The following is a 17,542-nucleotide window of genomic DNA, read 5'->3' as shown; positions in this document are numbered from 1 at the left end:
TTCAAAAAGTATCTTTTAATACTTATTTTCAAAGGTCGGACATACAACATAGAAAACAAATGTGAAATATGTCTCTAAAACACGTTATGGAATATTCTAATGTTAAACTTTACTTGATGTATAATTTACCTAAATCCATTGACAATATTTCCGATGTATATATCGTTCAAATCACTTGATTGATACACTTTGTCGATCTAAAATACAACTACAAAAATTAAACACAATTCCCATGATATTTAGATGCGTTTCACTCTTCTTGATACAATACATATTTATATATAGTCAAATACATCTATTTCGTGCATTAAAAAACGTATGCTATGAATAAGTAAAGCTGTTCCATTGATAACAAAAAACATGAAAAAATATGAAGTTGAAAAGAAAAGAAGAAAAACAGAATTACGAACAACCAAAATGTTGTGACCAATTTCCGAAAAATGGTCTTAGGCAAACCTACCTGAGCCTTTGTTTGAATAATGAAATAACACAATTAAAAAAAAAGAAATTGTGGATATGCAATTACAAATATTTAGAAAGATAAAAAGAACGATCCTTCTGTATGTCTTTGTCCCAAGCTAGGAGCCTGGAATTTTATAATTGTTATTTGCTGGCATAAAAATTCTTTTTTTTTTTGGATTTGAACAAAAATCAAGCAGATTATTTCTCACGTTTGAATTGTTTTACATTTTTCATGTATGGGCCTTTTCCATGTCGCATTGCTTTTGCTCAATGTTGAAGGCCATGCGGTTACCTATTTTTGCTATCTTCTACTTCATTTTTTCATTGGCGGAGAACTGTCTAATTGATATCAAACCACATCCTCTGTTGATTTTTTATTAATTATTTATAATATTGCAGTTTTAATTCCAGAAATTAAAAAAAAATGACTATCAATTAATAATTTAATTTTGACAGTTTATTTAAAGTGCTTGGATATGGTTCTATCGAATCATTGAATAACGACAACAATAATAAACGACGCAAATTTACCATATGCGAAACATTTTCTGCTTTTTGTTGGTATTTGGGAGACGATTTATTTGCTAATTCTTCATCCCAACTGCTGTCAATCGGTATATGTCCTTTGTATATCAATTTCTCTGGTAGATCTAAAAACAAAAGATGCACAACGTGTGTTTTTCCCATTTGTAATGTTAATCACATATTTGTGTGCTTGTTTATCATATATTTGCTCAATACATGTAACTAACAAACTCATGGTGTTTTTTTTTAGAAATTTGATGATAGCACACTCAATTACAATAAATCATCCATGATCACACATTAAAACAATTGATATGGCAGTGATTGTATTGATACTATGATTGAGACAACTGTTATCTCTGTAAAATATAAAATTTGTTTATTTTAATAAGTTTTTCGTGTTTTTGCAGCATGATAACACATTATTTGTTTCATGTTTATGCTACCAGTAAATTAGTTAATGCCTAAATAGTTGTCTTTTTAAATTCTTTTCTTGATTATTTCTTTATTTGTTGCCCAATTAATGTTTTCGTTATCATTTTTGCATTTTATTTTCTCTGTAAGTCAAATATCTTCTGTTGACGATGTCATTGATTAATGACGTTGTTTAATGTTTGTCTTTTTCTTTATTTTTCTTTTTACCATAGTGTTTGTTTTCTACTTCTGTGATTTGATAGCCACTTGTATCTCCTCCTTTTTATTGTAAATATGCCTTCATTTTCTTAAGTTTTTTTTCTGAATATGATTTTTAACCATGCACTTCAGGATTTTTTTCCCACATACCATGCTTGTTTGTCGTTGTAGGAGTGGTTGGTGTAATCTGTTCATTTCCTACAAGACAAAAAAGTATCGAGATGATGTGAATTAAAGGAATAAAAGCATCACATGGATATTTACAATCAAATTAAATTGCAAGTTCAACGAAACAACAATTCTTACGAAGTACATGTAGGTTTGAACAAATTTCAGAAAATCCGAAAAACAAATGCCAATATCAGACAAATAAGTAGATAGAAAATCTAGGGTCAGACAAATTTTTGGTAAACAGTTTTAGAGGCCAAATATGTAGAACAGATAACCTTTGACCAGACAACTACGATGATTTTGCTGTTTACCACGAATCTTAATCTATAATTACATTCATGATAATTAACAAAAAATAAACAATTTCTTATCCTCCACTCCAGAATTTATTTCAACCAGGACTTGAATGATACAGATAACCCCTTTAAATGTTTAAATTGAACACCCTTTAAATAATTGGGCAGGGGTTTCCATGACCCCGACTAACTCGTCAGATCTAAGGGTCATTCACCCAATATAAGTTTGATGGAAAAAAAAGATAAAACAATGGTTTATAGAAAAAAGTATCAACGAAATCTGAAAATGGAACATATTCTTAAGAAATTATAAGCACCCCCGAGAGAATATCAGCCCCTGGAAAAAATCAAGTCATCTCATTGTAGACTTACTTTAAATAAAAAAGAAAGAAAGAAAGAAAGAAATAACACAAAGCTTTAATAGTATCTCCTGTTGTTTTGTTTAGTTATGCCAATTAGTGTCTTTGAGAATGCCATTAAATACTAACATTTAAGTTCAATCCGCCTTTTATTTTCTGTCTCAATACAATGAAAGATAAATGTAAGTCAAAATATCTTAATTTACATTTGTTTACTTACGTATGCTAGTGAAGTACACAGCGACTGCTATAGCTCCACCAACCAAAGTAACTATTCCTATTACTAGGAATAACAGTATGGCACAACGTGATCTCGGTTTGTGTGTAGAAGTTGTAGAATCACTGCTATTGAGCCGATCCTCAGAAGTTGTTTTATGAAGACCACACAGATACTGACTAGCTAATGTCTCTTGGTAAGGACTTGGAATGTTTTTGTGATTCCAAAAAGAAGGGATTTTATTTTGTAAATAGTCTTTTTGTATAAAGTCCGGTCTATAAGTTTCACATTCACGGCTGTAATCTGGTTCTGGTTCATAGAAGCAGTGGTCATCATCGATATTGAGGTCCCTACCATACCGGTCAGTCTATGATAATAACGAACATTAAAAATCAGTAATGGTATAGTAAATTTGAAAATCTTACAGTATGATATTTTAAACGTATGGCAGCATTTCTTATTTTTTTAGGCAGATGTCTGATAACAACCCTTGTTTTAGTTTATAATATAACTAGAAGACATTTAGAGCGTGGTCGAAAGCGTGGTTGAAAGTATTAAACTATTGTAAGATGATTTTTTGTAAAAAAAATTAATGACTGGAGGATATCAGATAAGACATCAAAAGTCATAAGTGCTAGGGGACAGGGTAATATTGTAACCCTACCCCTTTTTCAAATTCCGTAATTTTAAGTCGATTACTTTAAGGTCCGTCCGATGCGAAAACAATATCCGGACGCCGTTACCTTCGTTTTCCTCCCCAAATAAACCAAACGAAATAATCATGATCGAGGTTGACAAATTCGACTATGCATGGTAATTATAGGACACTAAGGAATGGTGTGAATTTAATTAATTGTTGAAGGACGAGAAGCGACACACAAATGAGGTCTCCTCATTTAATAGATAAGTTAAATTCATATTTAAAATCAAAACTACTAATCAAATAATATGCAACATTTCTTTGCAAATATCCAAACTCGTAAAACCTGTGAAAATCGTCTTAAGTCAAACAGAAAGAGACCAGATTAGAGAAAGCGTCTGTGCTTATGCATTTATCAACTGCGATAAGAATTCAGTCTCCTGATAACGTTTATTTTGTTTATTCAAAATCAGTAAAAACTAAAATAAGGAATATGACACGACGAACAAATTTTCAAACCAGATGTCCAAAGAACAAATATCGAAATTTGAGATAGAGACACGAACAATATGGGTCAATCATACGAGGTACATACAATATCCCTTGAATTATTATCACACAAGGGATGTTTTTAAAATGTTCTATAATTTTTATTAAAATTTGTTATATCACATATCAATATACGTTCTTTAAGGTTTTCGAGTCAAAAAGAATATTCCCACTAGTTATTGATGCATTCGTGATCTTGCCACACGACTATCAAGAATAATGTCACCTTTACCACTTCCTAGTGTGTTCCATTCATTAACGGTAGAACATTGAATTGTGTGTCAGAAATACCCCTAGTTAACGATTTGTCGACTATCTTGGCTTTAAATGTTGACAAGGGTAACAATATTTTTTTACACAATGTTTATAATAAAGATAAATCCGGTCAAGGAAGCATGGCTATGCTCAAGGGAAATACTCTTGATTTAAATATTTTTATCAATGAGCATTTAATTATTTTATTATTTGTATTTCAAAAACGAGAAATTTTTATCACATGATATCGAATACTCATTCGTTATCTTACCACGAAACCATATTACACATATAGCCGCCATTTTACGACTTGTAAATTATAAAATCGCTATTTTACGAAATTTTCCTTTGATCTTCTAACTGATAATTTCCTTTCTCAGCGGCGCCGAGAGATATTAAAAATATCGCTGGAAACTAAGGGAGCACGTGGCGTAGTCAAGGAAATTGATATGCTACTGATAACATCATCATAGGTAAAAAATCGATAAACATTATCATCATTGAACATCTCGACTCGATTGCTTTTCTCACTTTGGCCGTACCGGTTCAAGCGAGAAAAATCAATCTCGTTGAGATGACCAACGATACTCAATAATTATTTTAGAATAAGAACAAACTCATAATAGATTCCAGGATTGAAATTGTATTCGGCAGGCGTGCAATCAGCATTTGTCTACAAAGGAGTCAAGAGTCGAGCTTGAATCAAACAAATGAGAAAGCAAGGGAAAGTATAGAACTTGCAGAGCATTGAGAACCCAAAGTTTTAAAATAATCAATTTTTGTAAATAGACTTTTGTATGATTTTGACCATATCAATGATACTTCATGATAAAACGATTGTAAACTACTGAAATTAAATACATGTAGCTATTACACGAAATAACTTGGCGTAAACAAATCAAATACACTAACTTCCTGATTATAAAAATTATGTTTTACATTGACGAATGAAATTAAAATAAATGTTATTGTAAAGAAAACGGTGAATAACCGATCAGGGTCTGTATAGTTCTAACAATAATTTTTAAATTTCCACAACGTCAGAACGAGTCTAGAGTATCGAACGATTTAACATTTGATAAACAATGTGTGCCCGTTTCAATGATATGTCAACTAAATAGGGCTGAATAATGCGGTGGTGATACCCGCGGAGACAAGAAAAGTCCTTTTTCCAATAATAACATTTTACCGATTGTTTATTCATAAGGCGGGTGATGCATTATGGCAGAAGACGCTTTATAACCGTTTCGATGCTACCTATCTTTCTCTTTTGGAGTTTTAAAATAGCAATTCTATCACTACAGTTAATTTGTAAAAATTAAAATATCGGTATTAAAATATGCGTTTGGAAGATAAAAAAAAGAAAATGGTGTGATCGACTTGGTTTCTTGTTACAACTACAAAAGGAAAATGTCATTAACATTCCGTAATAAGCTATGTACTGTAAGCGCCCTTTTCCTAAATCTCAGTAAGTTGTCAAATTAAGTGTACAAAAAATGTAACAAAAACGAATCTTTTGTTTTTGTAAAAAAAACAGTATAAATAGTGCATTAAATAACTATTCTTTTTATAAACAATTTCAAACAAAAATTGTACTTCTGTCTCACGATTTGCAGATTTGAAACAATAACTAGAACGATGATTTACTGCTATTTTTAGGGCAAAAATTGTGATATACAGTTAATCTTTTAAAGCTTAATATGTTATATTCTTTACATAGTGGAACTCCCCCTGATCATATCTGTAATGTAATGCCCGGACATGTTGGTCAAATATCTAATCATGATTTGCGATACATTCAAAATTATGTAGGACACCGTTAAAGATCTAGGCCATATATCTTTTTTTCTATTTATTAATATCGATTCGAATAGTATAAACCCCGACATACGTACTTCCGGAAAATCAAAAAAATCAAATGAAAGATGAAAGCTTACATAATACAGTCACCTTCCTGATCTAATTGTGGTGACTTAAATTATGTATACACATTTTAGAAATATGAACAGCTCTTCAAATGGAGATCAGCACCATTTTTAAATTTAAACACAATCCCTCTTGCCGGCTGTTGCAACCCTGTTGGGGAAAGTTTTAAATGTCGTTTTCACAACAAGCAAGATAAATATTGTTTTTAAAAATTAAAAAAAAAACAATCTATATCAATTCAGCTCCTATAAGTAGGTGACTGTGACCTTTCATTTCAGCAAAATAAAAATGAGTCTGTACAATCTTATATCAGAATTACACAAGGATTTAAAACATTCAATTGAAATTCAGAATTCCTACTTTCTAACCATCATCTCCAGTCCAGTCTTATTTGTTTATACCATATTATTCTAAATTTTTTGCAGTTTAAATTAAATGCATTCGTCTATTTTTTTCGTCATGTGTTTATATTCATATGAGGAGAGGACGTCCCTAATGTTGTTATAACTTGTTTCCAATCTCTGTTGCTACTTTTGTTGTTTATTCTTTAGTTTTCTATGTTGTGTCGTGTGTGCTGTTGTTTGTTTGTCTTTTTCATTTTTAGCCATTGCGTTGTCAGTTTGTTTTAGATTTATGAGTTTGACTGTTCCTTTGGTATCTTTCGTCCCTCTTTTGCAAATACAATTTGTTTTAATTCAACTAAGTTAATCTAAATTAATTCAAAAAGATTGTTGTAGTATTTCCATTTAATATACAATATAGATATATTAGTTCTAACATATCTTAAATTTGGTCAGGATAACTCTGTAGGAACTCCATGTAGAACAGTTCTCCTGAAACAGTTTTATTCAGTTTCTAACAGAAGCAGTTTAGCAGTTTTTTCCTTGACTCTTCGACATATAATTGTAGCGTGATAACAGATTTTGACAGTTTTACACTACAACAGATTTAGATGTATCGCCCTTAGATAAGCTCTTGACAGTTCTATCCTAGAATAGATGCTAACAATTTAGAACATATATTGAAACTCACATCCAGTTACATATCTATTTTTTTAATGTTCTTATCTAATTTATTGATAAAAATATTTCCACAAATCAATTTTATGGATTTTCTCCCCCAGAAGTACAAATGTAGATTACCTTAGCCGTATTTGGCACAACTTTTTGGAATTTCGGGACTCGATGCTCATCAACTTTATACTTGTTTGGCTTTATAACTATTTTAATCTGAGAGTAACTGATGAGTTTTTAGTAGACGAAACGCGCGTATCGCGTATTAAATTATAATCCTGTATCCTTTGATATCTATTATTTTTTGGATTAATTTGAATTATTATTTTTTTTTATTTTCTTAGTTTCAATAATTTTACTTAAAATTCTATTTAACAAGCTGTGTAATATTTGACTCCATTTCTTCATCGTGTTTTTTGTTGTTGTTGTTATAAATTTAAGCTATTATGTTGAACACTTTTGGATATCTTTGTTCATTTCGTGATTACTAATTCAGTATTGAAAATGTTTGTTAATCTTTAAATTCTTTCCCACTTTTTTGCACTTTATCCTTATATTAGCGCATGTAATAGTTTACACAAGATACTAAAAACGTATGTATCATAAGATTGTATAATGTCAAATAAACCATGGTAAAAAACACTCATGAACTTAATTTGATAGTCCCTACCTAATCGACACATTTTATGCGAGTATAACAAATATCCCTAAAGTGTACCTCTTACTGTGCAAATAAAAGGTTAAATAACAAAAATACCGAACTCCAATGAAAATTCGAAACGAAAAGACCCTACTTAAATGTCAAAATGAAAAGTCCAAACAGATTAAACGATAAGACAACAACTGTCATATCCCTGAATCGGTACATATATTTTCTGATGTAGAAAAAGGTTGATTAAACCTGGTTTTTTTTGGTTAGCTAACAGAACCTCTCACTTTTTTGACAGTCGCATAACATTCCATTATACACAAACAACATAGTATGAAACAATAAATGAATAATCAGACATAATATGTAAAAATGTCAAAAGTGGGATACAGCAGTCAACATTATCTTATTATTCAATCATCATTTCAACTACATTATTGACATCAATATTGGCTCTCAAATCAAACCAAGTGGACAGACACAATTGAAACCGAAGTTGAAACCAAAAATCCATATTTGTGCAGTATCTAGCTTAGCTGTGCTACAGTGCTCCGGCAGCGAACAACTTACTGCTCAACATGTGTCATCCGTCATTAAATTTCTAATTTACAGTAAAAAAAAATGATACATGTGATATTTCGACAAAGATATTTCAAAATTTCGAAAAAGGTTATTTCACTATAACGCGAGGGTGAAAATCTAAATTCTCTCCTGCAAGCAGAAAAGAGTGTATTACGCTTTTTATATAGATTTATTTTTATGAAAATGAAATTTTAGAACACTTGCAAGGTAAAGTTATGAGTTATCAAACTAAAAAAAGTATATATTATAATATAGAATTCTATATTTCTATCATCTCCGAAAAACAGAATATATATAAGCCATATATTGCGACCATCTTAAAACTAAGAAATCGTTTATGCTAAACATAATTTGCGCTGAAATACTGCGATTGAAAATTTTGATCTTTGAAAATATCAGATAAATTAAAATTAATCTTAATATGATATTTCGAAAAGAATTAGTATTTTCTTTCTCATATATTAGGTAACTATCCTAACGGTTTTATAATACATGTATATAACAATGCATCTAAAAACAAATGAAATAGGAATGATGTTAAGTGCGATAACAGATTACGATTAAACCATATATGAAAATGCATAGTATACATGTATCTTAATCGGTAAAATAACATTGATCAATATAATTTCTATAAAAAAGCTCATCGAAAATACCAAACTTGCTTGTACTCTAGACGTGCGTTTCGTCCACATGCAACTCATTATTGTTGTTCGAAATAAAAATTAGTTTAACTTTTTGTAGGTACTATTGACTTGTTCTAATCCATAAAATGCAGGAAATATTTGCCACTTGACGTTAAACAACCAACAATCAATCAATCAATCATAGCTTATGGTTATAATTATATTACCTTCTTGCTTTTTCCTCTATCCATGCTTCCAATTGCACAATATAAAATAACTCTCTATTAAATATTTGCTGATTACGTATAATGTTTTATATTTCTCTGAATTTCTTTTAACACTGTTAGCACAACAAGTCAACGCTTCTTGCACACTAAATCATTACAATAACGTAATAACAGTTTTGTTGGACCTTTTTGTTGTGGGTCAAAGCTAATGGCGTGATGAGGAAATCCCCACGTGTTTAAAAATATAAAGTAAAGTCAGGTAAATATGCAGGAAACCGTAGTACCTGTTCATTGGAACGTTGATAATGAAGGACACATGAACCTTGACAATTTTGGTTTATCTGAATTGATTAAAGGTATAACGTAACATATGTTTATTCTTTGTTCTGATATTCCTCTTTTGATATATTAAATTTCAAATCTAAATGATAACACGTCATTTGTAAACAAAACACCAAATAATAAATATTTTGATATTATGTTAATTACAAGAAATTTAAAAATTTGAACTGTCAGGTATTATTAAAATTGCTAAAATTGAACGAAAAGTGACATAGAGTATACTTTATTTTACAGACAAAACCGAATAAAAGTATAAATGATTTCAACAATCAAAACTCTAGCTAGCGTTTGTTTGTTCAAATTCCATCAATTGTCAATGTACATTATCTTTATTTAGATAAAATGCTTAGATATCGACATAATGATATAATGTACCATTTATGGTTTAGATGATGCATGGTATAGCCAAAACCTCATTTCAGATTTCCCTGGTGTAAAATTTGGTGTAGGATAACAACGTGTGTATGAGTCTAAAACAGGGACTTGATGATCAAGTGCATACTTTTTCAAAATGTTCTAATTATAGATTTATGATAGATATGTTTTTGTCTTCAATTTTATTTATGCTTTATAAATGTTTAAAAAACATGTATAACGAAAATAATATTAAGTAGCCACAACTTAGCTATACAAATGTAAAATTCTATGGTACATGTATAACAAGAAATAATAGAATAGGTACCTTTTGTAAAATGATATAGATAGATGTAGAAAGATATGGTATGAGTGCCAATGAGACAACTCTCCATCCAAGTTACAGTTAATAAAAGTAAACCATTATAGATCAAGGTACGGGTTTAGATACGGAGCCTTGGTTTACATTGAACAGCAAGCTATAAAGGTGCCTAAAAATTACTAGTGCAAAACCATTCAAGTGGAAAAACCAACTGTCTTATCTATAAAAAAACGAGAAACAAGAAACACTTATGAATCACAAAAGCAAACGACTACTACTGAACATCAGATTTCTGACTAAGGACAGGTGCAAACAATTGCAGCGGGATTACACGTTTAATGGTACCAAACCTTCTCCCTTTTTCGAAACAATAGTATAATATCACAAAATTAAAAGACACACTATGCAATATCAATTGGAAGGCTTAACTCAATAAAACAAACCGTAGAAATACAACTTTACACACAATAAACGAATACATTTGATATGTGATCGCTGCAAATGCATAGTTAATAAAAATACGGGATGAATTATTAGTGTTTTAAGTAAATGAATAGGTCAAAACTACGGTTAAAGTATAAAACCGCTGTGAAATGTTGGTCAATTTTTAGAAAAACATCAACTTTGAAAAAAAATGTCATATCATACGTATACACAGGTAACTGCAAATAATTTTGTCATAAAGTATATATATCCTTCTGTTTGTATAATCGTCCGTTTAGGAATACCAAGAAATTTCTTGTATATAAATAAAACTTATCTAACACTTGGTACATATTGGGTGAATATCAACAATAAAACTATACAATTGGTGCTCGATAAGACTTCGTGTTCTTCATGTACAACAAATTGAAGTTTTTAACGACCTTGACTGACTATACAGCCCTGGCTTGTGGCTTTAAATAATTTAATTTTTACCATATGGTAATTGATGTTATATAGAATGACAACAAAATATTTAAAAAAAAAAAAATAATATACAGTAAAATTTGAATAATTAAATGTCATTCAATAAATAACGAAAATAAATGTACAGGTGCCGGAACAGTATTTAAGGAGAAATGAAATAATTTTGATATTTATAGTACATGTAGAACGAAGAAGTGAAAATTTGTAGTAATTTCAAAAAATCAAAGCTGGTATATAGACAAGATCCATGCTAACATTAAATAACATAAAGCATTAAAAATGGTATCAACAGGTCAATTAACCAAAAAAGTACGATTTGACACAACTTTTTGGAATTTCGGGTCTTCAATGCTCTTCAACTTTGTATTTGTTTTGCTTTATAACTATTTTGATCTGAGCTTCACTGATGAGTCTTTATGTAGACGAAACACGCGTCTGGCGTACTAAATTATAATCCTGGTACCTTTGATAACTATTTACTGACAGCTATAACTAGATAAAAGCAGAAAAAAAATCCTGCATCAGAGAGTATGAGTATCATTTAATCCTCAAATGTCAATTTGTTTACAGTTTTCGTACCTTTTATATTGAGCAACATTATGGGAAGAAATCATCGATTTTCAAACTAATGAGTACAAACAATGTAAAAGAGCTGTGCACTTTATGTAAATTTATATTCAGCTCTTTTACAACCGAAATGTAAAAATAATGTTTATGTATTATTACAACATCTTCTGCTATTCTGTCACATATATAGTTTGTGTTTATGTATGTATTGCATGTATTATTGATGTTGATGTCATTCAAAGGTGTACCAATTGGCATGATAGTTTATATTTTGTATGAAAAATATATCATTGCATCAATAAATAATCAGCAAGGAAAACTCACAAAATGAGATTAAACGACCTGTGGATTTTTATCTCCTCGACATTGCACTTTATAATACCAAAGCAATACCCGTATCATCCCAGTCAAAGTCCAAATCAAAAAGAAGCAACAATGCCTTCCTAAGTAACACGATTCGGACACACCAAATTTATTAAGTCAATACTGTGATGTTGCTCTATTATTTCAGTTTAAGGTGAAGGATGGCGGTTATAAAAACGTTTAAACCAACTGCATTTGTTTGCACCTGTCCAAAGTCAGGAATCTGATGTTCAGCAGTTGTCGTTCGTTAAAGTGCTTCTATTTCTGTTTTTGTTATATAAATTAGATCGTTGGTTTTCCCGTTTGAACGGTTTAACACTTGTAATTGTAGGGGCGTTGTATAACTTGCTGTTCGGTGTGAGCCAAGGTTCCGTGTTGACGGCCTTACTTTGAATTTCTAATGGCTTACTTTTACAAATTGAGATTTGGATGCAGAGTTGTCTCTTTGGCACTTATACCGCATCTTCTTATACCTAAGTATTTCTTCTTTTGTTGCATATGATCAAATTAAGGTGAAAGTATTTTTGAGATGATAAAATTAAGACTACAACATTTTTTTCAAATCAAGTTCAAAAACAAAAACTGGACGAATACGTTCGTTGTTGTTCTGCAGTTTGCATGATGTTTCGACTATTTATACTATTTGTTTGTACGTTTCTCTGTGTTGAATGTAGGAACTTGTGTTTGTGCTGTAGTTCTTTCAAGTAGTGTTGTCATTTAAGTGATATCTTTTAACATTGCCATAAAGCGAGAAGTTTAGATTTTTTTCTAAAAGTGTCCTGTACAAAGTGAGGAATATGATATGGCAGTTGTTATACATTAGTTCTCTTCTATATACATGATATATTTTAGTGTTTATTTTTGTTGCACTTTCTTATTCCTGACTCGGATTTGTTTTCTCTCAATCGATTTATGACTTTTGAACACCAGTATATTACTAGTATTGATGCATTTACTGAACTCTAAAAGAAAAAAGGACTGAAAAAGTGTATACTACTTTCATGCATCACCGCAGGAACGTGTCTCCAATCATGCTTATCACTGAGAAACGTCACCGCGAGTAATCGGACATAATCAGCTAATACTTATATTAGACGACTATTATTTTGTACTCTAAAGTTGATTGATTGATTGATTGGTATTCAACATAACTTCCGGCACTATTGTGCTATTAATTAGAAATTCTGGACAATAACATTCGGTTCTACCTCCCACTTACGAGATTCGAACTCACCATCTCAGTGTTGACAGGGCAGTAATACAGAAGTTGGTCTACTTAGACCACTTGCCCATCGAGGACCTTATAGATTTCGAGTACATCAAACTGTATCTGATGTACTAGTCAACAATTATTTCCAATTTTTTTTCTGCAGTGTTGGATTTAGTCGTAGTGTATTCTAGAAAATGACGTGCTTGTTATGCGGAATTACAAGTTGGTAATGTGTCAACCTAGAATATGTAGATAGCACTTTGGAAATGAGTAAGTTCGGTAAGGGCCATATTTGGCCCCAATTATAAAGTTCATAGTTACAAGACAATAAATGTTTTAAGTTGTCTTAAAGACATGTTAGAATGTTGAACAGAACTGTTTTTGTCAAAGTTTAATTCTAACACGTTGATTTTTACATCCAAAAATGGTCAAGATAAGGGATTTTGGTGAAATTTGACAAAATCAGCCAGATTTCAACCAAATAAAGGACCAGGAAACATAGAGCGCCAGCGTCGACAAGCTTAAGATTCAAATAAGACATGTGAAATGTCTTCATAAACATTATTTTAAAAGATCTTTGTTGTCGACGTATGCGCTCTATGTTTCCTGTCCAATAATCTATGGAAATTTATCCATTTTCATTGATTTTTTCGTGAAAAATCAATATGAGTACAACTTGTGACGTCATAATGAAACGCAGAAACGTAAAATTGTCAACAAAATGGTTTATATCCTAGCTAGTTAATGTATTAGCTATAATTTATCGTGATATTGGTCGATAAATCCGAATTTGAAATTTACGCTAAAAAAGGGGGCCATTTTAGGACCTTATCGAACATACTCTTATGATTTATCAATACATAATTGAGAAAGGATTTCTGTCCGTAGAAAATTTTAATTTAAATCCAATCGTCATCTAGAACAGTTCAACTCTGCTTGTTCAAAATAAGGAAGCCGGTCTAGATATGAAGATAAACATGAACTTAAAGTTGAAGTAAATCACTAAATGTCAAGCCATGTTTTGAAAACTTTATTGAGTGACAGAGCATCATCATGCAATGTAAATATAAAAGTGGAATTAAAGAACGTGTGACGATCCTTTTTGACTTCTTGTCTTTGCAACTGTTTGTATGAATTCTATCAAATATAGATAAAAAAAAAATAGTGCACACCCTTAAATATCTTGCTGGCTTGTATAACTAAACGACATTCCACGTTAAGATCAAGGTTTAACAACATTTATCATATAAACTGGGCATTATCAATGAAACATGAAAATGTGGTCAAGGTCAGATAAATTTTACTGATCAGATTTTTCGCCTATAACGAAATTTGCTAGCCAGGCATACATTCTATTCATTTGGCGACACTTTATTTAAGGGTATGGATGTTCTTCTGAAATTGTTTAACATGTAACCTCTTATTTTATTGATTTTGTATTAAAATTGTATCATAAATCACAATTATTCGTTCAGTGTATGTTAATTTGTGTTTATATGTCTTTTGATTGAGTTAAGCCATTTTATTTGATATTTAATAGTGTGTCTTTCTATGTTGTGACATTACAATATTATTTCAGATAGGGTGAAGTTGTGTACATATTGAATGTTTAAACCCGTTTCATTTGTTTGCAACTGTCCAAAGTCAATTATCTGCTGTTCAGCAGTTGTCGTTTGTTGATGTGTGTCTCGCTTTTAGTAGATACTAGATCGTTTGTTTTCCTGTTTGAATGGTTTTCCACAGGTAATTTTTTGGGCGGCCCTTTTTAGCTTACTGTTCTGTGTGAGCCATGGCTCCGTGAAGAAGGCCGTTCATTGACCTATAATGGTTAACTTTTACAAATTGTGACTTGGGTGGAGATTTGTTACAATGACACGCATACCACATATTCTTATATCTATATAATGTTTGACATGCTGCTAATAATATATGAAACAGACATGTATTATAATCATCAAAATTTGACGTTTACCATTTGATATGAAAAGAAAACTGAGAAAGATGGAAAGATGAACCGTACCATTCATGTACACCTTACATGCATTCTAAATACTAAATATAGTTAATTTGTCTTTAACGTAAAATTAATGACAAACAAAATCAATTGACAAAAAACAACTATACAGGTTTTTAGGCCATTGCTTGAATTTAAGGTCAAGGACAAGGACACATACAAAACGGAATAAATATTTGTTGTTGTGTGTGTATCCACAAAAAAAATCACAAAACATTTTTACATTCTTAGAACGAGGAACCATGCAGAATAGTGTTCTGATCTGTTACCTACTCCTAATGTGATTACTATGGATGCTTTTATCCGTCAAAATGTCATACTGGCACAACAAGTAACTAGATATAATATCCTGTTGAACTCGAAGTAAAGGATACCATTGTTATCAATTATTTTGTTTCCTAACATTCATTTAGAACTTGAAAATAAGAGTTGGTTAAAACCAAAACTTTACAAAAAAGGATGTGATTTCTACTTCTCGTCAAATTTTAGCAAATTTGAACAACACCACGGGTGCAATATATGAAGCAAAATCTGCTTACTCGTCAAGAACATTGAGATTACTCCTGTTTTTAGTGGAGATCGTGTTGCTCAATTTTTTTTATTATGTTCTATACTGTAATATTTTTCGTCGATTACTTTTTTTCCTATGGTGTTTTCAGTTTGTTTCCGACTTGGTGGTAATTTAAAACTTTGTTTAAAACATGCATGCAATGAATCCTATCTTACTTTCATTATTTGATAAAAATAGAAAATATTGTATCAACAATTAAATTATCTAATATATCGCTTCATTTTATAGCTCATCTATCCCAAAGGGCCAAATGTGCGTTTCTCATGCATGCATACATATTTACATATATGACACAAACAGTAGGCTCAATTTGTAAGAAAGCAAGGCCAAGGAAATGCTAAAATATATACGGGTACATAATTTTTTTTTTCATAGCTGTTATTTCTACCTTATCATGCTTGGAAATATCAGAATAACACAATTTAAGACTATTAATACCCCAAATGTATTAACATTAAGATTCTAATCAATTTCTGGGGTATTCAAGTGTTTAAGGCCGTGTTCACACCAAACGTCATGTACCGTAAACATGTTTACAGTTAGTTAAATGTAATGGACACTGGTTTTGCATTAAATTTGTTCACATCTATACACCTTGTTTAATTACCTGTACATAAGATTTGTTCTCACTGGTAAACTATATGTCGTTTAAATGTTCATAACGTAGAACCGAATGCAAAGTTTTCTGACAACTTTTCTAGCAGTAAGGAAACGACCATTTGAATTTAAAAAGGGGGGATGGAAATATCCCGATCCCCAATTGGATAAAAAATAAAAATTTGGTCATACAGATGACAATAAAATATTCTGGATCAAGAGCTTTCCTATACATTATAGTGTTAAATATTGAAAAAAAAATATTTGATTACCAGCAATTAAAAAAAACGGAATAAAACGTTGCGCGAAAAGAAAAATCTGACACGGATAAAAAAAAAATATACCCCCCCCCCTTTTTGAAGTTAAGGGGTTGCTACTTTATGAAAGCCATTTATATGATTTGCAGTAGTTTGAAGATACTAAAGATGTCTCGATTACCAATTAGAAAAACGTAGGCTGCATCAGCTTGTTTACAGACGAAGAAGTTAAGGATCACCACATTTCTATCTTTTCCGTTTGTTTTAAATGGTATTTTTCTCCAAGGAGTATTTGGCAAAGGGAGGGGTAATGTTTTTTTTTAAATCATTTTTAAGTGTAATTTAATGGATCTAAGATACTAGACAAACAATACATTTATCTCACACTTTTGTTAGTGATGCATTTATGAGTGAATCGTTGTTTGAGTAAAGAGTAAAATCATAAAAATACTGAACTTAGAGGAAAATCAATTCGGAAAGTCCATAATCACATGGCAAATTCAAATAACAAAACGCATCAATACAATTGAAAAGAACTGTCATATTCCTGACTTGTAGCAAATATTTCGTGTACGTCAAGTCGATTCGGGTTTACCTTTTCAAATGAATTATGTGTTCTGCAATGATGCTGCTTTAAGTCTCGAAAAATGCCTTTCCGTAACGTTATCGCATGGTATTCCGGTGATACTGGGCAAATTCCGGAAAATACACCTCAATGCAACGTTTTCACTTAAAAACATTACGAATTGGATACTGGAAAGTATATTTTGTATAATAATAATAAAAAAAAACACCTAAAAAACCAATCAAATTATTAAATAAATGCGTTTTTTTTTTAAAGCCCTCGGTCAATATCAGTCCTCGAGCCATGCGGCTCTTGGGCTGATATTGAACCTAGGGCTGATA

The 17,542-nt window shown here is 31.0% G+C and overlaps 1 protein-coding gene across 1 annotated transcript in view; it reads right to left on the bottom strand.

Moving 5' to 3' along the window:
* Positions 1 to 9,423, bottom strand: part of LOC139498920 (MAM and LDL-receptor class A domain-containing protein 1-like) — a 114,504-nt gene extending 105,081 nt beyond the window's left edge. Inside the window, exons 1-5 of the mRNA XM_071287510.1 lie at positions 9,131 to 9,423; positions 2,667 to 3,030; positions 1,771 to 1,818; positions 994 to 1,112; positions 130 to 197 (exon numbers count right to left, since the gene is read on the bottom strand). Of these exons, the coding sequence (XP_071143611.1) occupies positions 130 to 197; positions 994 to 1,112; positions 1,771 to 1,818; positions 2,667 to 3,030; positions 9,131 to 9,154 (623 nt within the window). The 5' untranslated portion in view covers positions 9,155 to 9,423. The remainder of the gene's footprint in view (positions 1 to 129; positions 198 to 993; positions 1,113 to 1,770; positions 1,819 to 2,666; positions 3,031 to 9,130) is intronic.
* Between the last annotated feature and the right edge of the window lie 8,119 nt (positions 9,424 to 17,542).

The sequence above is a fragment of the Mytilus edulis genome, chromosome 12 (genome assembly GCF_963676685.1).
Source record: "Mytilus edulis chromosome 12, xbMytEdul2.2, whole genome shotgun sequence".
NCBI lineage: Eukaryota > Metazoa > Mollusca > Bivalvia > Mytilida > Mytilidae > Mytilus > Mytilus edulis.
This window is presented reverse-complemented; position numbering and strand designations above follow the sequence as displayed.